This window comes from Myotis daubentonii, chromosome 9 (genome assembly GCF_963259705.1).
Source record: "Myotis daubentonii chromosome 9, mMyoDau2.1, whole genome shotgun sequence".
In the NCBI taxonomy this organism is placed as follows: Eukaryota; Metazoa; Chordata; class Mammalia; order Chiroptera; family Vespertilionidae; genus Myotis; species Myotis daubentonii.
The window spans coordinates 69,972,490-69,996,060 of record NC_081848.1 but is presented as its reverse complement, the minus strand read 5'-3'; the positions used below and the strand labels follow the sequence as shown (position 1 = coordinate 69,996,060).

Below are 23,571 nucleotides of genomic sequence, written 5' to 3'. Positions count from 1 at the left end.
CTAGAAACCAGCAGCACAGTGCGGTCTGTTTACAGGGAAAAGGGGGCAGGGCAGGGGGGCAGGAAAGGGAAAGACCAGGCAGAACCTACACCCAGCTCCCCCCAGAGCTGCTCAGGCTGCTGTTCTTTCCAGCCCAGCATCAACCCCAGTGCTGGCTGGTGCCTGGCATTCTTTTCCCAAAGAAAAGCCTTTTGCTCTCGACTAGGAGTTCAGGGCTTGCGGTGCCACACTGCACTGCGCTGGGCCACCGCTCCCCAGGCTCCCTCACAGAGGCTGGCGAGCAGCAGGGCCCTGCAGGGGAAAGGGGCAGACAGTGGCTCTGGTCGGAAGACAGGCAGGCAGCTGTCATCACTGCCTGGGTTCAGCCTTGTCACCAGGGACCAGTGAGACAGGCAGTTTACTCCCGCAGCAGCTGCCATGACAAGCAGCTCCCCGTGCTCGAGGTTCAAGGCCAGCTTTCTGTGGCTGAGGAACCCGGGTCCCAGTTCTAGCAGAGGCTGCCTGGTCCAGCGACGAGGTACAGCTGCAGCGGCTCCACCACTGGAGGGTGCAGCCAAAGTTGAGAAGGTGTTAGAGGGCTGTGGTGGCGCCCAGGGCTGAGCACCGAGCCTGGCCAGGGTGGGAGTGCCAGGCGCCCCAGGCTGCGGGCAGGGAGAGGCCACAGACTTGGATACTGCCAGAGTCAGTTTTATTAGGGCCCAGGGGACCGAAGGGCCGAGGCTCCCCCTGCCCCTCCCCATGCCCCACTCCCGGATGTCTGTTAGCCCCAACTGTAGAAATAAATTTTCTGCCAGGCAGGTAAGTAATCCATGAGTGGCTCTGCAATGAGAGAGAGAGAGAGAGAGAATGAATAGACACAAATTCAGGACTGAGGGCCAGACTCCTGGCTCTGCTCTGCCCAGGTTCCTTATCAGCCACTGTTGCTCAAGTACAGCTGTTCACATCTACACGGCCTGGAGACTGACCCTCACCTCTTCACCCCTGGGAGGCAGTAAAAGCAGCGATCTTTGTCTCCATTTACATGCTCATGCTCAGAAGCCACCCAGTGTGTCCAGCTGTACAGACGCTGCCAGCCCAGCCCAGTGGCTCTCTGCTGAGGTGGAATCTGCAAGCGGCCCAGTGGGCTTCAATCTCGCCAGAGTGTGTCCACCCAGAGTCTCATGTCACTCCAGGACATGGAGGCAGGGAAAAGGCTGATGGCTGATAAGGTCTAACTCCTCCCACGCCAGACACCCTCCTTCCAGCTGCCCAAGGCGCTACCGACCAGGCCGGCCCATGTCCAGGAGCTCTTCCCACCTAACGTGACCTCCCGCCCCCTCTCTGGTGGTGGCAAGAACCAAATTACAAGGAGACAAAGAGAAAACAGGGGGACAGGGCCATGCATGAGATCCACAACACACTGTAACAGTCACACCCCGCCCCATGCTTACTTGTCACCAGGCCAACGCCCGGGACATGGTCTGCCAGCAGCTGGAGCAGGAAGAGGATCCTGGCCCTGCAAGGAGATAAACAGGGAGCAGGCTGAGTGGGGTGTCCGGGTCCCTGCAAATGAGGGTGCTAAAACGCTTTCACCGACCACCTGACTGCAGGCAGTGCGTCAGGAGACAGAAAGTAACTATGGGGCAAGGACAGACCCCAGTACGAAGGACGAGACCTCGGGCATAGCTCCCAGCCATGGGCCCGGGATGCCCCACAGCTCCAGGGAGACCCTACTGTCTCTGTGACAACAGGAAAAGGGGAAGAAAAACTGTGCCTTCCCAGACTGCACCCTGCTCCTGTCCTCTGGGGAAACAAGGAATTTCTCTGACTGGTTTCTAGACCCTTCTGTCTGAGCACTGCTCTGAGGGTGCCAGGCTGATCAGCTCAGCGGAGAGCGAGCCAAGCTGGAGCCTGGGAAGCCACCTCTGCAATCACTGTTTCAAAATGCCTGTCGAGAGACTGGGGCTGTGATGTTCCCTCTGTACAGTGCAGGCAATTGGTGGGGTTGGTGGGGGGAGGTCATGAGGCTCCTGTGAGCCTCCTGAATATGGAAGAGGGTTTGGCTTTAGTGCCTTGTGAGCTTTCAAACTTATCTGAAAGCAGAACCTGCCAGACAGTTCTCCTCACGGAGGTGATAATAAACATGACATAAACGTGCTTTCTACCGTCTCAGAAAAAGACAGGAGTTGCACGGTCATAATATGAAGTACAGGAAGCGGTGTACTTTTTAAAACCTACAGAGGGGTCCCAGGAACCTCCTGCTGTTCACACCCCAACTGCTATACAGGGACCCCTCCTCAGATTCGGTCAGACCTCAGACAGTCACCCTGGCCGGCCCGTGGGAGACTTGGCCCTGGGCACCACACCGTCCTCCCCCGCTGTCCCCACAGGCCTCCCTGTGTCCGATGAGGCTAAGAGCTCTGGACCCTCACAGGTGACAAAGTGGGGCAAGGCCAGGGTCAGGCCGAGAGAGAACTTGGCTGTGGGGATCGGATCTGCTACTGGCCAGCTGGGTGACTTTGTTTAAACTGCCCAACCTCTCTGAACCTCAAGTGCCTCCTGTAAGAAGTGGGGATAATCCAAACTACTTGACAGGAATGTGCAAGTGACCTGGAGGGTGTGGCAAGCCCAAGCCCACCACCATCCCTGGGCACGGTCCTCTGTGTCTCCTGCCAACAACTGCTTAAGCTCCTGCACCCATGGGCTGGTGGTCCCTAGAGCTCAGAGAGCAGGTCTAGGCTGGATCCAATAAGTGAACAAGTGACCACATCCCAGGACAGCACACAGCAGGTGCTCAGTGAACCTGGGAGGGGGGAAGAGGGAGGGAGGAAGGCGTGAACAAGGGTTGGGACACTGGTATCCCACTTCCTGCCTCTCTCCCTTGCTGAGGGTGGGCCCCGCCATTCGCCATGCGCTGTAGGGCCCTTACTCGGAGAAGCGGTCATAGAATGGGGAGCGCAGCAGGTAGTAGAGCAGCAGGATGGTCCGACGCCGCAGCTCCAGCCGCTCCCTCCGGGTCAGGCCCTTCCTGTCACTCAGGAGGCTCAGACTGGGGAGATGAGGGAACACAGTTAGGACCAGCAACAGGAAGAATAGGGGCACCTGCCCGCCCAGGTGGGGCCAGGCCTGTAGCACAAAGCCTGGAGGAGGGAGTGGAGACCCCAGACAGGCCCAGGCTCACCTGGTCACATCCACGACACCAGATAGGAGCCAGGGTTTCCACGACCGCTGCCCCCATAGACCCAGGCTGAGCACTGATGGCCAAGGCGTCAAGGATGTCTCCAGCACGGGGCCCGCCCTGCTCCCTCCTGTCAATCCCTACCCCCAAGCGGCGGCAGCCCCATGCTAAGGATACAATGCAGCAGGGGCCGGGCAATATACAAGGACTCTGCAATGGTCTCCTGCAGCCCCAGCGGAGTGGGGGTGACGCTCAGCTCCTCCTGGTGCTGCTGTTGCCGTCTCTCCTGCTGCTGGGGGGCTCCCCAGTGCCTTGAGTGCAGGGACGGAGCTAGAACACAAGGGCAGATGAGAAGCCAGGCCCAGGCTGGGCATGGGGAGGGCAGGTGGTGATGAGAACCAGGCCCTCAGGCCCATGATGATTCAGCACTGAGATGCCCAGTCCAGCTACGTCTTACACTTACTGTTCTGGAGCGTTCGCACCACTCTGTGTGACCGCTTCCCCACGTATGACTGCTCCTGGCCGCTACCACTGTGCTCACCATCTAGCAGGGACAGACAGAAGGCCATACTGTCAGAGGGACATGTTTCCAGCAGAGCCTGCGAAGAGTATGTGTGCAGGGAATGAAGGTTCATGGGCTAAGGGGAGAATGGATGAGCCTGTGCGAAGGCAGCAGCTGAGGCAAGGACACTGAAGCAGCGAGAACCCAACCACATCTACAGAAACCACAGCACTAGAGGGGCTGTATCTTCTTAATCCTTGGCTTTCAACATGATCTAGAGGAGAAGCAAAGAACGGCCTCCATTCAAGGCCAGGAGAATGAGGCTCAGAGCCCAATAGGTGATGGGCCCACAGCTCTGAAAGGATAGATCTGCTGGGTGTCCTGCCTCATGAGCTTGGGGTTCTGAATACGGAGGCAGGCCCAGAGACGAGGTTGGCAGGATCCCCATCTCCTGCTGATGCACTGTCCCCTCGTCATGCAGACCACAGAAAAGGATGAGGACTCTCATGTCAGAAGTCCTGTGTTCGAGTTCTGATTCTGTCCCAACCTAATTTCTCTCTCTCTCTCTCTTCTCTGTAAAATGCAGGGTGATGAGAACAAACGAGTTGACGGGGACAGATGTGCTCCATTAATGGACAAGATTCACTGGGTCAGCACTAAATCCACAGAGTAGTCCCATGCTCACTCCACCCCAGCGTGGGAAGCAGCTTACCCGGGGGCTGTGCCTGGGTCTCCCTGTCCAGTGGAACGATGGGGGGTGAGGTCTGGAGGCCAGCCTTGAACCAGATGAGCAGGAACATTCGCAGTACTGCCCTGGATTGGGAGTATGGCAGGGCTGGGGGGGAGGTGACTAGCCGGCAGGGGTGCAGAGGTATGCTGTTGAACCCCATCTGTACAGCTGGCCTTGGTTACCCCCACCCAGGGCCTGCCCTCCACAGTCCCAACATACTTGGCCAGCTGGATGAGGGCAATGACGAGCCAACGGCCCACTTCACCCCACACCTTGGCGGCCCCCATCTCCATGAACACCTCCACACACTCCAGCACGCTCAGCCATGTTAACAGCTTCTGCTGGGACAGCGACTGCAAGAACCCCAGGCCAAGAGATCAAGGGATACTCTCTCCTCCCAAGCCTCCCCCAGGGCACTCCTCTGACAGGAGGTGGATTTTCCCCTTTCCAAATGTGAAGGCCTGAGTTCTCCACCTGGGACAGGCTACTCCATGATTCTAAAAAAGTCTCTTCACCTGAAATGGGGACATTGACACCTGGACACTTCACCCCATGAGATGACTCGAGGCTCAAATGGACAGAGGCAGGTCTCGTATTCTATGAGACCATAGCATGTGCTACGCACACAGGTTGGTTGTTACCATTTCTTTCCTGAGTCGCTATGCTTCCCGCCCTCAGTTCCTGGCAGAATTCTCACCACAGGCAGCTTTTTCCGAAGCTCCTTGCGCAGGATCCCATCATTGAGCAGCACGAGCAGGTTCGCGGCAGAGTACACTGAGGGGTAGAGTGTGGTCTTGAGGGGCTGGCTCTGCAGCCTCCACCTCCTCACCTTTTCCCCAGAGCTGCCTGGATCACCTATCACCTGCTGTGCTCAGCCACCCACAGACTATGTGGAAACCAACCTGCCTCCCTGCCCACTTCTTCAGAGCTCCACACTCCCCAATAGGATCTTGTGTGGCAGGCGGAACAAGAAAGGATGATCTCAGGGACAAACCAACCTGGAACTGCCCACTGTGCTCCAAATAGCCACAGATGTGTGGTTTCACCTCCTGGCCTCTGCTTTCTCTGCAGCCTGTCCCTGAAAGCCTATTCCCTCTCCACCTTTCAAAACCCAGCTCTTCCTTTCAGCACCATCACCTCCAGGACTCACTGGGCAAACACTACAGAGGCAGGCAGTCTGGGGATCCTGGGATCTGGGATCATCAGAGGCTGTTCTCTAACCTCACTGAACTTCTGTTCCCTTAACTGGACACTGAGGACAACAGCACTGACCTTAGATGACTGTCGGGAGGATTAACTGGGCAAAGGCAAGGAAAGCCCTTGGTCCAGCCGCCTGACCGGTCAAGGAGCCCAGGTCTGTCTTTCAGCTACGGGGACACGAGGGCCCAGGAGAGTGGGTGCTGGGCCTTTGTGCCAGTCGGTCACAGCACAGGATGACCTAACGGGAAGCCCGGGACTGCGACTTGGGGAGGCCCCCCTCTGGGAGGCACTCGGGGCCCTCCCGCCCCCCACCCCCCACCCCCTTGAGCCCGCTCACCCAGCTCTGACAGCTCGTGCGAATCGGCGAAGCGACCTGAGAAGACACAGAAGGAGGCGTCGGTGAGCGCTGTCCCACCCTGCGGGCGTGGGTCCCTGGATGTCCCCTCCCTACGCTCTACGGGAACCTGGAAGGAACTTCTCCAGCACCGGGACCACTACCCCGACTCCTCCGGGAAGGGGACCCGTGGGGTCAGGGGTCAGAGCCTCAAAGGGATGGGTCAAAGGTCGGGGTGGCACCTGCCAGCAGGTAACTGAAGCCCCGCACTGCCGTCTCCAGCTGGGCCGTGGCGGCCGGGTGACGAGTCACGTACTCCTGGTAGCGGAGGCCCAGGAGCCGCAGCTTCTCCATCCTGCCCTGGGACCGACAGACCCACTGACTGCCTGTGCCAGTGGTGGCGGCGCCTGGCTTCCTGTGCCCTCCTTCCTGCTTCCGGTGCTAGGCCCGCCTCTCCGTTGCTTAACTTCCGCGGTCTGGAAGGACGGTGACGTGAAGGGCCATTGAATCCCAGATCACCCATCTTTTTACATTGCCTCCCCCAAAGGTAGCGCCTAGCAACCGAGAGCCTAATCCCGCCCTCCTTGCTCCTGCAGGTCATTGGTTAACACAATCTCCGCCCCGCCCCACCCAGGCAGCTCAACAAAGTCGGGACCAGCTTTTCCGCCTTCCCGGTTGGCTGTCCTTGCGCATGCGCAGTTCCAGCTCCACGGCGGTCTGGGCCTCACGTTCTAGAGGGGCCTAGAGTCTTTCCAATAGAACGCCGAGAGGCTCGAACGGGGGGACCGGGTGTTAAAGGGCTGGGAGGTAGCGCGCGAAAAGGAGCCTCCATCAGACTTGAGGGGGCGCCGGGAGAGTCTAATATAGTCGGAGTGTGTCTCGGCAGGCGCGCGTGTCGCCAATTTCAACGTCTCCCGTCGAGTGCTAGGGAAACGGAGGCAGCGATGGATCCTGCACCCCACGCAGGCTCCCTCCCCCGGACAGCACCGTCAGTGCCCTGCTTCGGACCAAGCTCCTGCAAGGACTTTGCCCACCAAGAGCGCGCACCTGCACTCCCACCTCCGTGGAGAAACCCTGGCCCGAGCTTCGGCTCTCGGCTGGGGAGTTTCCCTTCTCTGGACCTCGGGTTTCTCCATCTGTAAAATGGTTTGCGGGCAGACTTGGTCCGCACCTCTCGGAGCTCAGCTGCTCCGTAAGCGATGGAGGCAAATCCTGGGGATCCCTTCCCAGTAGCCTCCTAGAAAGGGGCAGCGCCCGGAGAAGAGTGGCCAGAGGCGCGAGTAACTAACGCTCAGGCGGGGCAGCTGCTGATTGGCTGCGAGAAGGGGGCGGGGCTGCTGGCAGGTGTGGTACCTGAGAACGGTAATACGTCATTTTAGCCAATCCCCTCCACCAGATACCATCTCCAGACAGGGAAGGATCCGCTTCAGAACCCAGTCAAGCCCTAGCCCAGGGGTGGGCAAACTTTTTGACTCGAGGGCCACAATGGGTTCTTAAACTGGACCGGAGGGCCGGAACAAAAGCATGGGTGGAGTGTTTGTGTGAACTAATATAAATTCAAAGTAAACATCATTACATAAAAGGGTACGGTCTTTTTTTTTTTTTTTAGTTTTATTCATTTCAAACGGGCCCACGGCTGCCTAGCCGGTTGGGCTCAGTGGAAGGATCCCGGGTTCAGTCCCGGGTTCGGTCCCGGGTTCGATTTGGGTCAAGGGCATGTACCTTAGTTGCAGGCTCCTGCAGGAGGCAACCAATCTATGCGTTTCTCTCACATTGATATTTTTCTGTCTTTCTTTTACCCTCTGTAAAATCAATGGGAAAATATCCTCGGGTGAGGATTAAAAAAGAAGAAGAAGAAGAACCCAGTCAAGATTGGAATCCTGGTCTAATCTGACCATTTGGTGTTTTAAGCAGCACACCTCACCAGGAAGCCACAGCCCCTCCTTGCACTCACTCCCTCGAGCCTTCTCCCCAGCATACTTTCTTCTATCTTGGGCAAGGAATCACAGCTGCCCTCCCGACTGGATGAAAGGGGCCACATGCTGACCTGACAAGCTCAGGGGAGGCCTGCATGGCCGTCTTGCAAACTCAGAGACCTAAAGTAACCACAAAGGATGGTCTGAAATTAAATGTTCACGAAAGCAGTTATGGTGGGTAGTCACCTCCTAGGCCGTATCTTCACTGACAAGGCCAACCTTTACCTTAACTGAGCCTATCTGTCTTTTTGCATCTATAATAACACTAGAGGCCTGGTGCACAGATACATGCACTGGTGGGGTCCCTCAGCCTGGCCTGCATCCTCTCGCAACCCGGGACCACTCAGGGGATGTCAGACTGCAGTTTCGGATCGGGCCAAAACCAGCAGTCCGACATCCCCTGAAGATGTAGTAGTGTGCCAGGCGGCTGGGGAGGAGCCTGAGCCCAGGCCGGGCACTGCTCCCACTCATCCCAGCCCTGCTGTGCCTGCTGCCGCTCAGTAGCCGCAGTAGCGCTGCCACGGAGGTGGGAGAGACTCCAACACTGCAGCTGCGCCTTCGAGCTATGAGCCCTGCCTCTGGGCCCCAATTATCAGCTGAGTAGTGCTCCAGCTGTGGGAGAGCACTGGCCACCAGGGGGCAGCTCCTGTGTTGAGCATCTGCCCCCTGGTGGTCAGTTTGCTCAGAGGGTCGACAGTTTGTTGGGTTGTTCAGTCGTTTGGTCGCTTAGGCTTTTATATAGAGAGATATCCTTGAAATGTCTGGGTAACTTGTAACTCCCCTTTTTCTGGACCCCTTGGGGCACAACCTAATGTGCCTGGGCACCAGAGGTTTCCCCGCTTTGCTTTCTCCCATTTGCTCTATCACCAATGGATTTCATGTAACCCACCTACGTCTCCTCCTTTGATTGCAATGTGTAAAAATAGATGAAAACCGCCATTCTCCAGCGCACTATCCCAATCCGTTGAGACACTGCTTCCCGGCAGTTGTCGACAGTTTGGCTCAAATAAACTCACAAAAATTCTTTACGGGTTTGAATGTTCTTACGTTAACATTACTCAGACCAAGGAATGAAGACCCAAGGAGATGTGTCCGGTGCTCTCCAGAGAGGCAAAGGCCTTGGAGAATACAGGAGGTGGGCGTGGGCACCACTAGCACAATTTCTCACCACCTCCTGAATGCCGGCTCACGCAGCTCTTCTTAGCAGCCTTGCCACGTTGCTAGGAAGTCCTTTCCACAGATGGGGTATAAGAGGCCCAAGGAGGGGGAAGGACTGGTCCCAGATCAGACAGAATGGCACTGGCCAAAAGGACAACAGTGTAGGTCTCTCGTGGCAGTGCTCTCTCTCCTATGGCTCACAGCCCAACAAGAGCCATTGGTTATGAGTCAAGTTAGCAACGGGCATTAAATTACGACCAGGGCTCAGGGCATTTGGTGTAGGGCTCTTTTCCCCTTCCTCCCTGTACCTTACCATCTTAATGAATTTGTTCCCCAAACCTCACCAGTGGGCACACCTCCACTCCCACCCTCTGTGGCTGTGGAAGAGTCTGCAGGGAGAGTGTGTGATCCTGTGCTTCTGGAAAGGAGAGAGGCATGGAAAATAGAGGGGCAGCCTCCTCCAGACAGAATATGAGGGGTTCTTAGGCTTGAGCCTGTTTCTCTTGCCTCCCTCGGTCGTAGGCGGCGGGAGCAGCACCATTATGTCTGTTGGGGGAGAGGGGTCAGACCAAACCTGGGGTCAGCAACTTCAGTACTTGGGTTCTGGCTAGGAAAGAATTCAGAGTCCAGACCCAAGCTGTAAGAGAACAATTATTGGGTAAATTAAAGAGGTAGAAAAAGTGATTTCTAAAAGAAATGGGCTTAGGAAATAAGTTATGGAGGAAAAGGAAGGGCCCTTGGAGCTTGGGAGTGGAAGCTAATGGTAATGTGCCTGGGGAAGGGAAAGGGAAAGCATGGATGTGCTCCCAGGAGGGATAGCGCACTGGGCCCTCTGTCCTAAGGGTTTTAAGGGCAGATATTTTAGGGGAGGTCTCAGGAAAAGATCTTAGAATATTCAGTAGCTTTCCAGGTGTGTCCATTCGGGTTGTAGTCTCTATTGATTGATTGGCTGGCACCAGGAAGGGGGGGGGGTCATTATTCAATGCAGCTGGTCAGCCATGGCTGGTTTTATGCTTATCTAAACCTGGAGCTGAAATACAACTTAAGACCTAAGTGTTATCTCTAGGGAGGAAAGGTCAGGGGATTCCAACCTTGACCGTGATATGCTAGCAGAGGAAAGGTCACCCTGGGGGAAAGGTCCCGCTCTACAATTGATTATCGCTAGGCACCTGTGGCTTTCCACCCCGAAGATCTTCTATACCTGGCCCATTGTCCTTGCTCTGCTTATGTCAGTCTAACTGCCTACAACACCTCTACCACTGGGAGGGGATCCTGGACCCAGCCAGGTTGACTGCAGGAGGGCTGCCTGAATTTCCTCTCCAGATCCTGGGCCTAATTAGGTCCCAGAGACAAAGAGTGGCTGTGTGCTGGTGGCGCCCAGGGCAGCTCCTCCCTGCTGGGCCACTGCCTGGATTTGATCACCTTGCTGGGTTGGAAGGGCCTCTGGGCAGGTTGGGCCAGGTCTCCCCTCCTTAACTCTGCCCTGAGCCACAGAGGACCAACAGGTACAGATAAAGACACTGAGGCCCAGAGAGTGGGTCACACAGCAAAGTGCTGGGCAAACCGGTCTCAGGTCTAGAAGACCAGCATACTTTATATGTTCATACCCGTCTCCCTTTCCCCTCCACACCCTGAACCTCCTGGAGGCCCGGCAGGCATCTCAGCACCTCAGTTTCCCCTGAATGGTAAGGTTGAGCAAGGGGTGGGGCCAGCACTGTGAGTGACCACAGTCCCTTTCAGTCCCAGGTGCTGACCCAGCTCCCCCCACAAACTCCCTTGGCAGGCCCTGACTGTGTACCCTACTTGCTCCCTCACATTTAACCCCCACAGAGAGTCTATTGAGGGTCTTGCAGAGGGATTCACCCACTCCCCACTCAGCTCCAGGCTGGAGATGAGACAGAGGGGCTGGAGGCTCAAAGCTCCAGATGCCTGGGTGGCCCCTGCAACCCCTCATCTCCCAATTCCCAGATCTACAAGGAGCTGCCATCCATCTCCATGACAACCATTGTCGCTGGCCTCCAAAGGCCCAAAGACCCCCATCTCCCAGAGAAAGGCATCCTGGCCTCTCAGAGGAGATTTGAGGGTCTTAGGCTGGGGTGCTTTTTTCAGCTTTTTGGGGACTTGGGACCTCCCAGGCCCTCACTTTTTAGAGCTGGATGTTGGGCTAAAAGACCCAGATTGGGCCCTTTTCCAGGCCAGGGAGAGGCCCAGTGGGTCCTATCTTCTTTCAGCACCACTTACTGAGTACGTGGCCGGTGCCAGGCTCTGCTTGGGTGCTGGGACCCAGACCCTTGAGCAGACAGCAGCTATGGGAGAGACAGGTTATCTACATATCAACAAGGCCCAATCTCAAGAGGTCCCAGAGACAAAGTCAATCTAGGGAATGTGGTAGGAGGGGCAGGCCTTAGGGAATCTGGCAGAATCCAGGCAGAAGGAACTTCAAGGGCAAGTCCTGGGGCAGGAAGCCCTCAGGGAGCAGCAGCAGGGACCCGCCCGCAGGGTGGCGCCTGGGGAAGAAGCCCCGGTGTTCTAACAGGTCACTTTAACTCTGGGGAGGAGAGCGCCCGTGTCCAGGGCTCGTGTGGGGGTGACTGCGGTGAAGCTTGTGGAACCACGGCACAGAGCCTGGCTCGGAGTAATATGCTCAGTCACCCGCGGCTGTGGTTCGTGGTCCATAGCGCCCCCCCTCCTTCCCCCCTCCCCAATTCAGGGCAGAGCCCAGGCTGGTGCCTGCAGTGGGGTGCGGGGTGGGGAGCAGAGGAGGAGACCCAGGCGGGCGCCCGCACAAGCTCCTCACCCAGGAAAGAGCCGGGGAATCCAGGCCCCGCGTCACTGAGGTCTCTCGCCAGTTCCTGGGCAAGAGGCCACCCTCCCGAGGCCGTTCGGTCCCAGCCCCCACCGGGTTTGGCCCGGCCACCTGGTCTGAGCGGGAGGTGGGGGCGGGGGGGATGGAGCGCATAGATCCGGGAGGAGAGAGGGACTCAGGTGCTCCGTGGCTCCAGGGCACAGCTCGGCCGGCCCCGCCTCCAGTCCCCGCAGCAGGTGTCCCCGCCTCCTGTTCCCGGAGCAGGTGCCCCTGACCCAGGGGCGGCATTCCAGCCTCCCTACTCCGGCAGCCCCTTTCATGCCGGCCCGGGTCAAGGCCCCACCCCCACGCGAGGTGAAGGGGAGGAGGTGGGGCCCCAGAGCAGCCCAGAAGGGGATGGGCTCAGAGCAGGTACCTGGGACTGAGCCTTCCCCGGCGGCGGCCCCCCACTTCCTCCAGTCTATGCGGGAGTGGGGGGGGGGGCAGGCTTCCTGGGTTCCTGCCCCGCTGGCGGTGGGGGGCGGGGCCAGGCCTCCCTGCCCCGGGGGGTCTCCCCGCCCCTTCGGGTTCAGTCAAGCGGAGGTGAAACCTGAACCCAGGTTGGGGGCGGGGCTGGCTCCTGCTCGGACGGGGCTGGCCTGCGCCTTCACCCCCCTTTCCCCGGCACCCCGCCTGGCTTTTGGAAGAGAAAGGACCGGGTCCCCCAGCCGCAGGAGAAGGTGAGGCGGCGACTCAGCGCGGGAGGGGAACGGGCGGCCGTCGGGGCTCCGCCGCCCACGCCTGACCCTCCTCTTCCCTCCCGGATCCTTAGGGCCCGCGATGGAGCCCGCGGCCCGGGGTCGCGCCCCTCCCTGAGCGCCCCGCAGACGGCCATGCTGCCCCGAGGGTGCCCCCGGGCGCTGGGGGCCGCCGCGCTGCTGCTGCTGCTGCTGCTCGGCTTCCTCCTGTTCGGCGGGGACCTGGAGTGTGCGCGCCGCGCGTGGGGCGGCGCGGGGTCCTTCCTCTGCGCGCTGGCGCCACGGATCCCCCAAGACGGGCGGCCACGGGGGGCTGCTGCCCTCGACCGAGACCCGCCGACGGACCCCGGGGGCCACAACCGCTCGGACTGCGTCCTGCCGCGGCCGCTGCCTCCCAGGTGCGAGGTAGGTGTGCAGGGCCCCTGGCGGCGGGAGACCCGGGGCGCGCCCCCCTCCCCCCACCCCCCGCGCGGCCACCTGGCCACCCGTGGGAATCCCCACACCTGGCCTTGCGGCCAGCCAGCTGGGGGCGCCAGGGCCTCGCACTTCCCCTTACAGGGATCAGTTTCCCCACTTTGAAATGACGGGGGTGGACGCTGCCCCCTCCCGCCCCCTGCTCCTCCCCAGCTCCATTGCCTGGCGGGGCTGCACCGCGCTAGGCCAGGCCAGCCCCTTAGCCCGCGGGTCCTCGCCGGATCTGCCAACCTCAGTGTCTCCCCCGCCCCCAGCTCTTGCACGTGGCCATCGTGTGTGCAGGACACCACACCAGCCGAGACGTCGTCACTCTGGTCAAGTCCTTGCTCTTCTACAGGTACGGCCAGGTGTGGAGGGGGAGGGGCGGCCGGAGTGGAGGCAGAACGAAGCCTTGAGCCGGATTGCAAAGTTGGTGTTTCCACTTCGGAGCCGCTTGGGGTGGGGCTTGGCCGTGCGTTTCTCTGGGCCCTCCCAGCCTTCCTCCCCTGTCCCTCCCAAAGGAAAAACCCATTGCACCTCCACTTGGTGGCCGATGCCGTGGCCAGGAACATTCTGGAGACGCTCTTTCACACATGGATGCTGCCCGCTGTCCGCGTCAGCTTCTATGACGCCGATGAGCTCAAGGCAGGAGCCCTGGCCCTTCTCCTCCTCCCCAGCCTGCCCCCCTCCCCTTCCTCCCAGGGCCTGGGGGGAGGAGAGGAGAGGTTAGCTGCCTGGAACAGTTCCGTCACACCTACCCAAGCTCAAATCCCTCACCCCTCCCGGCGCTCATGCCTTCTTTTCCTGGTGTCACACTGAGTATGTTCTGATGCTCATGGGATCTTCTCTGCCAGGCTCATGCCCTGCCCTTCCCACCCACAGCCCCAGGTCTCCTGGATCCCCAACAAGCATTACTCTGGCCTCTACGGGCTAATGAAGCTAGTGCTGCCCGGTGCCCTGCCTCCTGACCTGGCCCGGGTTATTGTCCTGGACACGGATGTCACCTTCGCCTCCGACATTGCCGAGCTCTGGGCACTCTTTGCTCACTTTTCTGGTGAGAGGCCTGCGACCTGCCCCAGCCAAACCTCCTCCCTGGCCCGTCCAAGCCCCCCTGTGGCCTAGCCCTGAGCCTCAAGCAGCTCCCTCATGCCCTCCCCTCCCAGACGAGCAGGTGATCGGTCTTGTGGAGAATCAGAGCGACTGGTACCTGGGCAACCTCTGGAGGAACCACAAGCCCTGGCCTGCCTTGGGCAGGGGATTTAACACAGGTGGGGATGGTGGTGGTGGTGGTGGTGGTGGCGGCCACTGGCCCGTGGACTCCAGGGACTGGGCAGGGCACAGAATGCTAGGAAGCCCCCAGGAAGAATAGTGCTGTAGAAAGAACACGGGGAGAAGAGCCAGAAGACAGTGCCAACCCTGGCTGTACATGCTGGATGACTTTGGCCAAGACACTTGGTCTCTCTGTGGCTCAGTTTTCTCATCCATTAAATGGAGAGTTTACCAGCCCCCGGATCACTGAATGTGAGTAGATGGTTGTGGACATGCTCTGGAAGCTATGCAGTGACTCTCCTTCACCCCCAAGAGGATTGAGTGTTTATAGAGGTTGTCCTTGCTCCTGTCTGACAGAAAATACCAGCAAGTCAAAAAATAAACATTCCAAAGAGTCCGTCATGCCCCTGGCTCTGGGAGCCGGGTCGTCCCAGGTGGGGGTGACTTCTTCTCCCTGTGGGCAGGTGTGATCCTCCTGTGGCTGGACCGGCTGCGGCAGGCTGGCTGGGAGCAGATGTGGAAGCTGACCGCTACACAGGAGCTCCTCACCCTGTCCGCCACCTCGTTGGCCGACCAGGTCTGGGGCAGGGGAGCCCTGGGTAGGGGTGGGGCAGGCTCAGGGCCAAGGTGAGATGGCTGTCTCTGCCCAGGACATCTTCAATGCTGTAATCAAGGGGCACCCGGCACTGGTGCAGCCCCTGCCCTGTGTCTGGAATGTGCAGCTGTCTGACCACACGCTGGCTGAGCGCTGTTACTTGGAGGCGGCTGACATCAAGGTGAGCGCGGTTGAGGGGGGCTGAGTGGTGGTAGTGGGCCAAGGATGGGGACTCCTGCTCCCATCCCCCCACTGATACCCTCCCGGTCCCAGGCGATCCACTGGAACTCACCGAAGAAGCTGCGTGTGAAGAACAAGCATGTGGAATTCTTCCGCAACCTCTACCTGACCTTCCTGGAGCACGATGGGAACCTGCTGCGGAGAGAGCTCTTTGGGTGCCCCAGCCCGCGCCCACCTGAGGCCGAGCAGGTGAGAGGGAGTCGCCTTCCCTGGCCTTGGGGAGATTCTGTCCCTCTCTGCTCTGGTGGGACCCAGCTTGGTCTGGGGACTTGTCTTCCTGCCCCAGCCTGGTCCTTCTGCCCTCGATCCCCTCAGCTGCAGCAGGCCCTGGCACAACTCAACGAGGAAGATGCCTGCTTTGAGTTCCGGCAGCAGCAGCTCACTGTGCACCGGGTGCACATCACTTTCTTGCCCCATGAGCCACCGCCTCCCCGGCCCCACGATGTCACCCTTGTGGCTCAGCTCTCCATGGACCGGTGAGGATGCGGAAGGCAGCCCCAGAGAGCATGGCGTGGGCTGGGACTGGGCATTTGAGAGGCAGGTGGCATTTGGGAGAAGGAAGAGCTCTCGGGGCGTGGCACTTCAGCAGTTCCCGAAGTGAGGAAACACAGGATATGGTGGAAAGAGCATGGGCTTTGGGAATCACTCAGACCGCTGGGGACGCTCCTCTGTAGCTGTGGGACCATGGGCGGGTCTTACTATCTGCCCTCGGTTTTCTCATCTGTCCAATGAGAAGGACCCACCTAGTGGGGTAATTGTGAAGATTAAGTAAGACCAGCTCAAAAAGGGCTTGGAAGGGGTGTCCGTAGCAGCTAACCTGGAAGGTATTCCAGCCCTCCCTGGCTGACCACCCGCCTCACCCCAGGCTGCAGATGCTGGAGGCCCTGTGCAGGCACTGGCCGGGCCCCATGAGCCTGGCCTTGTATCTGACAGACGCAGAAGCCCAGCAGTTCCTGCGTTTCGTCGAGGCCTCGGAGGTGCTCTCTGCCCGGCAGGATGTGGCCTACCACGTGGTGTACCGTGAGGGTCCCCTCTACCCCATCAACCAGATTCGCAATGTGGCCTTGGCCCAGGCCCTCACGCCTTATGTTTTCCTCAGCGACATTGACTTCCTGCCTGCCTACTCCCTCTACGACTACCTCAGGTGGGTGGGGTACATGGTTGGGATCAGAACCCCAGGCGAGTGAGTCCCTGCTCCTGTCTGGGCCTCCGTGTTCTCTGTAGAATGGGGTTTGTCTTAGGGCCGGGTCACACTTCCTCTCTGGGCTGCCATAGGAGAGGCGGCGGGGGTGGGGATGGGCTGCTTCCCACAGCAGTCCCACTCATGTCTGTCTGCTAGTGCGTGTCAGGGTGAGCTAGCTTTTCAGAGTCGGGCCCCTGGCTAACGAAAGCAAGAGAATCAGAGCCGTCCCTCCTTCACGGTGCTGCCTCCTCAGGGCCTCCATTGAGCAGCTGGAGCTGGGCAGCAGGCGGAAGGCGGCCCTGGTGGTGCCAGCATTTGAGACCCTGCACTACCAGTTCAGCTTCCCCACTTCCAAGGCTGAACTGCTGGCCTTGCTAGACGCTGGCTCTGTCTACACCTTCAGGTAGGAGAGGACACTGCTCTGTCCCCATTGCCCACACCAGCCCCCTCCACCCACAAGCTCCTAGCCTCAGCCTGGCTCCTTGCCCTGTCCCCCTTCACAGGTACCACGAGTGGCCCCGGGGTCACGCGCCCACAGACTATGCCCGCTGGCGGGAGGCTCAGGCCCCATACCGTGTGCAATGGGCTGTGGACTATGAGCCCTACGTGGTGGTACCCCGTGACTGTCCCCGCTATGACCCCCGCTTTGTGGGCTTTGGTTGGAACAAGGTGGCCCACATCATGGAGCTGGATGCACAGGTGACGGGGATCCTTAACGTCTCCAGCTGCGGTTTAAATACCTCTAGGCCCGGGGAGCTCGCCGTGTCTCGGCATGGCACACCGCCCCATTAGGCAGCACTATAGGAAGTCCCACCCTTCTGTAGAACTACAATTATCCGCCCTTTGGCCTGGCTTTGGCTCTTAGAGGCTCTTGGGTAAGCCTGCTCCCCATCCCCCAGCCCAGGCACTGACCATTGCTCTGCCCTACCCTTGCAGGAATACGAGTTCCTGGTGCTGCCAGAGGCCTTCACCATCCACCTGCCACACACCCCAAGTCTCGACATCTCCCGCTTCCGCTCCAGCACCACCTATCGAGGCTGCCTGCAGGCCCTTAAGGATGAGTTCCTCCAGGACTTGTCCCGCCACTATGGGGCTGCTGCCCTCAAATACCTCACTGCCCTGCAGCAGCCTGAGGCTCCCTGACCTCCCAAGGCTGGGCCTGTGTGGCTCTCCGCTGCCCCTGGCCTTGGCTCTCACTCCGTTATTTAAATTATTTAAGGTCTCTGGGAAGGGCCGCAGTGGAGCATCTGGGGTGGGGCCTGGGGCCTCCCTTTGCTGTTCGGTCGCTGGGGTCTATTCTCCCTCTGCCCCAGCTGGTTTGGGGCTGGTTCCCCCCTCCTCAACTGTACACCTCTTTTTCATAATTAATGTTTTAAAAGCTCTGTTTTATGTTCTTCTTGGTTTGGGGCATGAGGGCATCCATGAGCCCAGGGAGTGCCTGGGAGGTCCCGAGTCTTGCTGGAGTCATAGGAGGGCCCGGCTGTGACTGGAGTGTGTCTTGCCCTCCCTCCCTGGCCCCAAACCCAACACCATGAGGCTGAGAGACTTTATTTGGCTTTATTTAGTAAAATGTTAAAATAAATAAATACAAATTGATCAGCTGCTCTGAATCCCCCCCACCCCCTCAAAACAAAAATCAAACAAACAAAAACTTTGAAGCACAAAACTCCAAATACAAGTTCTACCAAGACTGAGATCACAAAGGGTGTGGACAAAGACAGGTGGGGGCTGGCTCTTCTGCTCAGAGCGTGCTGACCTCTGGCTGCCTGTTCTGTCCTCCTGGCTGCAGCTTACCCTGGGCTGAGACCCAACGACACTGGGAGGGCAGGGGCCAAAGGCTGCGGTGCGGGACAGGGTGTCCTCGGGGTTCAAGAGGGCCTTGTGGAAAGGGCGAGCCCATGGGATTGGTGAACCCTGCTCTCCCTTGAAAAGGGCTGTTTTTAAGAGTTCCACCCCAGTTCCAGGCAGGGTGTAACTCCCAGCTTCCTCCCCCTCACATCTGTGGGAGGGTCAGTTGTCTTCTCGGCCACCCTCCCTGCTTGGCCAGGCGCTGACCCTGAGGATGGCTGTGAGTCAGGGTGAGAATGGGCCTCCTGTTTCCTGCCAACGGTGCCCAGCTGAGGGGTGGGGTGAGGCCCAGTCATGTCCACAGAGCACAGCTGCCTCTGTCCAACAGAGGCCATGGAATCGAGAACCCAGGGCCTGGAAAATGTTCCTGGGCCACCATCCATCTTACCACCCCAAGAGCCTTTTGCCCCTGGAGTGAAAGTCTCCTATGAAGCCCTTGGGAAAATAAGAAGACCACACCCTGAGAGGCAGTGAAGGGAGGAAACCACTTAGGGTGTGTTGTGTGAGTTGGGAGCGAGAGCCCAAGGAGGCTCTGCTGGCCCCAGAGAGGAAGAATAGGAGATGGCAGAGAGGCAAGTGCACTCAGACAGGTGAGCAGAAACGGTCCTCATGGGAGAGGCGTGGGGGAAGCAACTGCACCCATTCATGCCACCTGCTGAGCTAAGCAGCAACGGGGACCCGAGAGGCAGTTCCTAGAGGGAAACCGGGCATTCAGATGCTGCCGGCTGGAGGCTGCCATGGCCATTTGCAGGCCCCACATGGGCCTCCCTGCCAGGCACAACCAGCAGGTTTGCCCCAAGGGCCTGATAAGGAAGGAAGAAAGCAGAACTCCGGATGAGCTCAGCAGAGGGGAGACAAGCCCGGGCAGGCTCCATGAAAGAAAAAGGACCTGCAGGCCACATTGGCAAGAAAGTGAGCTGAGCGGGAAGATGACAGCAACATGACTTCACTGCCTCCAGGACACAGCGCCGAACCACAGGACTGACAATGGGCCCCATGATCAAGAGCCAGGTGGGCAGCTACCTGGTCCCAGACCAGCGGGTCCCTGGCCTCTAAAGTGACTACAAAGCCAGCTGGTCTCAGAAGTATCCAGCAGCTCAGGTGTGGGGAACGAAGGGGAGGAGGGAGGAGGAGGCGGAGCCGTTCGGGTGGGGCAGTCATGAGTGCGTCTCTCAGGTGGTCACAGGCCTGGGGGACAGAGGGGAAGAGGAGACTGGGTGACTAGGGCATTTTCTTTGCAGTAAGGGGTGTCTTAACATTTGAGTCCAGAATGGGGGCTTGGGCAGGGTTGCATTTTTGTACTCTATACTGGCTGACTCCCCACATGGCTCACATCTGAACTTCAGGAAGAATCTACACCCTGACCCGAGGCAAAGTCAGCGGGACTGCTCACAGCAGCAGGCAAAGCACCCGCCAATTCCCAGTCCTGCCCCCACCCAATCCTCAGGCAGCTCCTTCCTGAGCGAGGCCTCTGTGATGATGGTTTCCCAGCTTCTGGGCCCAGACAAGTCGAATAGGCGGCCCCCGAATAGGGGGGTGGGGGTGGGGTGGTAAGCCTGGCGCTGGGCTCTGAACCTCCGCCAGCTATTCCTCCAACTAGTCCAGGCACTACCTAAACTCCCTGAGGAGACATAGCACCTTGGTTTCTGCATGAGGAAAGGGAGCTCCTCTCCGTCCCCCTCAGGCAACCTCTCAGTCCTGCCTCGGAGTTCCTCCTGGGACCTCCCTGGCAGATGGATGAAAATCGCTGGTGGAGGTGAGACATTTCACCTAAGAAGTGTCTCTCTGTTGTGTTTGCTCTCAGGATCCATCTTTTTCTCTCTGGGTCTAACTGGATGAGGGAGAAGTTAATGGGACCTTTCCTGTCCCTCCTAGACTCTGGCCAGTAAGAAGCACAGGGTGGGCTTTGGGGAGGGGCTTTGGGAGGGCTTGTGGCGCACGGGCCTCTGCCTCCCTCCTGCTGGGCCAAGAACTCCAGCCGGAGCACACACCTGGCAAAATTTATTTTCCACAGGTAAGACGACAGAAATGTCCGAGCCTTTCAGAACCCTGGTTTTTAAGGAGACAAGCCAGCCAAGGCAAGCACAGAGACTGTGGCCAAAGGTTACCCAGGAAGCTTGTGGGTGGGCAAAGTGGAGTGAAGTCCGTCTCCGGTGCCTGGAGCCAGCAGGCAGAGAAAGGGGCTGGACATTTAGACCTCTCTTCAAAGGCAAGACAGATGCAGAGGCCCCCCCGGGGCGCTGGCTCTGACACACCACGGAACCTTGAGAAACCGCGTTCCTTTGTTCTTTCTAAGCACCAAGGGCTGATGCAGCCAGCCTGCCCCCTGCCCCTCCCAGAGGGCTGGGGTGCAGAGGCACCAATGAGCTTCCCTGGCCGTTTCCTTCCAAGCTGTCCCCCAGGCACTCGAAATGCTGGTGGCTGAAAGACCAAGAGCAGCACCAAAGGAAGGGATCTTATTTAGGCACCAGCCTTTTGCTCTAGCAAAATCTGTGGGGATAGTGGGTAGGACCTCGATACGATCCACACTCCATTTGGGCTTCAAAAACAGGAGCCCAGATCCCTGCACCAAGAAGAGAGGGCAGTCTTCTCTGAGGAGGGGCTGGTAGGAGAGCTCCGCCCCTGCCCGGCAGGCCGGCAGCCATCCCAGGTCAGAAAGCATGGGGACTAGCCCACCAGTCTTGAGACACAAACACAGCAAAATGGCATCATGATCAGCAGGTTCTGTGCTAAAAAATTATAACTACACAGCATTTTCTCCAGTTCTGACACCTTTTTTAATAGAAATCACTGTTTTTAGGAAACAAATAGCACTTTTGTAATTTTTTTACAATGTTTCTTACCTTGATCTTAATTTAAGTAACACTAGGAAGACCTCAATATCTTTTATTTTTCTTTTTTAATTTAAAAAAAAGTTGTTGTTGTTTTCCCCGGATACAAAGATTTTGCCCTTGCATAAAAAACAGTGCCCCGACGATGACACAAGGACTCACACAGACTCACTGGACCTCACTGACACTATGGCTCCTATTCTACCATGCAAGGTCTCGACTACCCTTAACTGGACTGTCAGCCTGAAAAACAGCTTTTCTATTCCTTATTTTAGTTTTTGTTACCAAAAAAGTAAAAGAAACAATAAAATAAAACTTTTTAAAAAAGAAAATAAAGAACAAAAATTAAAAAAAGAAAAAGAGAGACGTCTCCATTCAATCCACACACACCTGGTCGCGTGCTGCTACGCTCAGGATCGCCTATAAATATAGAAAGGGGATGGAGCTTGTTTTCAAGTAAAATCACTGATCCACCTTTTTTCCTTCCTCGACACACACACCCTTCTTCCCTGCCCTGGGCAAGGGCTGACTGAGCCTGGCTCTGCTTGTTCTTGGAGAGGGAAGGGGCCCACCATCCACGGGCGGGCGCACACCCATTTGCCAGAGCAGGGAAGGAACCTGGGGAGCGGTGGGGCGCCCACGGCGGGGAAGCGCGTGCTCCGAGAACCCGACGGCCGTCCTTGGTGCCCATCTCTCCGCACACAGTGGCCCACCACACACGATAAGAAATACTGCTTATTTGATATACTTTTCCCACCCCGGCTCCCTCCCATTCCCTCCCCAACCCTCCTCTGGGCACTGGGGTTGGTGAAATCTCGATTTCCTTTTTTTGGTTTTAAGTAGTGAAAGTTTAGAAACAGGAAAAGCCCACACACTCTTTGGACTTGTCTTCTCTACCTAAACAAACGGCTCGGCAAATAAGGATCTGAAACCTGCTCTCCTCCCTCCGCCCGTCCCTGCTCCCCACCCAACAAAACAAAAACAAACCCATCGTGGCTGTGGAGGCTGCTGCAGGCACACACTGGTGTATAATAGAGAGAGTAAATATATTATTTCACTTGGCATGGTGCTGGCAAAGAACCTCCAGCTGGCACTATTTCATGTAACATGGTCCAATCTTTGCATGTACACACAGAATAAGAAGGATCAATTGGCAAACTCTGGTGCCACCTGGCACAAGCATCTTCTCTCTCTCTGGAACCAAAGAACCAAAAGAATTCTGTACTTTCCAGAAGAAATCCGGCTTTGCTGTTCTAGAGTCTTCAGTGTTTTGCTCTCCTCGCCGCCGGGATCCCGTGGCTTCTCCTGGCAGGGCTCTGTTATTTAGTCTCTTCCCCCTGGTTACAGTTCGCTGTGCAGCTCTGCGAGGACGGGGAGGGGGCTGGCGTGGAGGTGGCGGCGTTGGCAGGGGGGGTGCAGTCCGGGCCGTTGGAGATGGCCCCCACAGTGGCCTCAGAGTCTACGGGTTTGGAGAGGTCGATGCCATGGATGAGGCGGATCAGCTGCTTCACCTTCTCCAGGGAGCTGTGCATCTCCTTCTGCCGGGCCAGGATGGTGTTCTTCATTTCCATGCATTTCTGCAGCAAACGAGAAGGGCGGCGGCACTGAGCCTGTGGCTTTGCTGCCAGGCCTGCCAGCCTCTGCAGGTGGAAGGATCCTCACTGGTTAGTGTGCAGCCCGGGACCTGTTCTGCTCCACAGGAGTGGGAGCCACCACCCAAGGAAGGAGGAGGCCCCAGAGGCAAGAGACAGAGGGCAAACGAGTGGTTCAAAAGCCAATTCTACTTGACACTGGGACTTAAAACCAAAGGTGAATTACTGCTCTAATACTATGAAATAAGTAATTTTAAAAACACAATTCCGCCTGGCCGGTGTGGCTCAATGTGTTAGAGCATGGGGGGGTCGCAGGTTTGATTCCCAGTCAGGGCACATACCCAGGTTGCGGGTTCAATCCCTTGTCAGGGAGCATATAGGAGGCAACCAGTTGCTATTTCTCTCTCACATCAATGCTTCTCTCTCCCTCTCCCTTCCTCTTTAAAATCAATAAAAACATCCTCAGGTAAGAATTAAAAACAACAAGAACAAAGTTCCCACAGCCGCGCGGAAGCTGGTTTGGGCGGGTGTTTGCACCGCGCTGCTGGTGCTAACATGGTCAGGACCGGACTGAGCTTTTCAGGGGAGAAAACAAGCCAGGGGTGTCTGTGTTCAACCAGAGGGCCTCCTGAGGATCACTCGGTCGGCAAGAACTCAGAGGCAGAGCCTGGGCGGGACCGCGATGTTAGGAGAATCAGACTTCAGCCAACAGAACCCCTCCTGCTCGTCACCTGTAGTCTTTTGCCCTCAGCCTCTCACACCTGTTGGCTTCTGCGCTAGGCAGGGAAAGAGAAGTGAGACCTGCATGCCATGGGTAGGACGGTGGGGAGGGATGAAAGCAGGTGAGTGGGACAGCTCAACCGTCACCAAGTCTGGGACACCACCCAGTGTCTGAGGGCTGAGGCCACCTCGCTCCGACAGGCACCTACTCAGCGGAAAGACCTGCCCGCCGGGAGGAGC

General features: G+C 57.9%; 3 protein-coding genes across 32 annotated transcripts in view; 1 reads left to right on the top strand and 2 right to left on the bottom strand.

Annotated features, from left to right (window-relative positions):
• Nucleotides 1–671: 671 nt before the first annotated feature.
• PEX16 (peroxisomal biogenesis factor 16) lies at nucleotides 672–13,696 on the bottom strand. Of its 2 annotated transcripts, XM_059709563.1 has the most exons (12): nucleotides 13,591–13,696; nucleotides 6,170–6,399; nucleotides 5,927–5,962; nucleotides 5,087–5,163; nucleotides 4,609–4,742; nucleotides 4,372–4,472; nucleotides 3,621–3,701; nucleotides 3,335–3,487; nucleotides 3,161–3,233; nucleotides 2,909–3,028; nucleotides 1,431–1,495; nucleotides 672–819 (listed from the first exon to the last, which is right to left on the bottom strand). In XM_059709563.1, exons 1-12 carry the CDS (start codon nucleotides 13,623–13,625, stop codon nucleotides 761–763), a joined length of 1,164 nt encoding a protein of 387 aa, XP_059565546.1. In that variant the 5' UTR covers nucleotides 13,626–13,696; the 3' UTR covers nucleotides 672–760. The 2 variants fall into 2 exon arrangements, with proteins under 2 accessions (XP_059565546.1, XP_059565547.1); XM_059709564.1 differs by lacking the exon at nucleotides 13,591–13,696 and having other exon boundaries at nucleotides 6,166–6,464.
• LARGE2 (LARGE xylosyl- and glucuronyltransferase 2) lies at nucleotides 12,002–17,888 on the top strand. 6 transcript variants are annotated; one of them, XM_059709533.1, is made up of 14 exons: nucleotides 12,013–12,582; nucleotides 12,675–13,005; nucleotides 13,329–13,411; nucleotides 13,575–13,692; nucleotides 13,930–14,107; nucleotides 14,193–14,321; nucleotides 14,787–14,899; nucleotides 14,973–15,098; nucleotides 15,191–15,346; nucleotides 15,473–15,633; nucleotides 16,023–16,301; nucleotides 16,594–16,743; nucleotides 16,844–17,039; nucleotides 17,277–17,722. In XM_059709533.1, the coding sequence occupies exons 1-14, from the start codon at nucleotides 12,182–12,184 to the stop codon at nucleotides 17,481–17,483; spliced, it is 2,628 nt and encodes an 875-aa protein (XP_059565516.1). In that variant the 5' UTR covers nucleotides 12,013–12,181; the 3' UTR covers nucleotides 17,484–17,722. The 6 variants fall into 6 exon arrangements, with proteins under 6 accessions (XP_059565517.1, XP_059565513.1, XP_059565515.1 ...); XM_059709536.1 differs by having other exon boundaries at nucleotides 12,015–12,582; nucleotides 14,217–14,321; XM_059709530.1 differs by lacking the exon at nucleotides 16,844–17,039 and having other exon boundaries at nucleotides 12,004–12,582; nucleotides 17,277–17,888.
• Nucleotides 17,884–23,571, bottom strand: part of PHF21A (PHD finger protein 21A) — a 172,073-nt gene continuing 166,385 nt past the window's right edge. For 23 of the 24 annotated variants that reach the window (XM_059709545.1, XM_059709543.1, XM_059709555.1 and 20 more), the window contains one exon: nucleotides 17,884–22,596. In XM_059709545.1, coding sequence (XP_059565528.1) covers nucleotides 22,339–22,596 — 258 coding nt within the window. In that variant the 3' untranslated portion in view covers nucleotides 17,884–22,338. The remainder of the gene's footprint in view (nucleotides 22,597–23,571) is intronic. The other variant, XM_059709559.1, reaches the window with a different exon arrangement.

Bases quoted from the DNA above. Each gene is read 5' to 3' on its own strand.
- LARGE2 (XM_059709530.1), top strand. From the start codon at position 12,182: ATGCCGGCCCGGGTCAAGGCCCCACCCCCACGCGAGGTGAAGGGGAGG. The intron at 14,108-14,192 runs GTGAGAGGCCTG...AGCCTCAAGCAG, and splicing joins ACTCTTTGCTCACTTTTCTG to CTCCCTCATGCCCTCCCCTC. The intron at 15,347-15,472 runs GTGAGAGGGAGT...CGATCCCCTCAG, and splicing joins GCCCACCTGAGGCCGAGCAG to CTGCAGCAGGCCCTGGCACA.
- PEX16 (XM_059709563.1), bottom strand. From the start codon at position 13,625: ATGTTCCTGGCCACGGCATCGGCCACCAAGTGGAG. The intron at 5,164-5,926 runs GTGAGCGGGCTC...TCTACCCCTCAG, and splicing joins GCACGAGCTGTCAGAGCTGG to TGTACTCTGCCGCGAACCTG. The intron at 3,488-3,620 runs GTAAGTGTAAGA...CTTGTGTTCTAG, and splicing joins GGTGCGAACGCTCCAGAACA to CTCCGTCCCTGCACTCAAGG.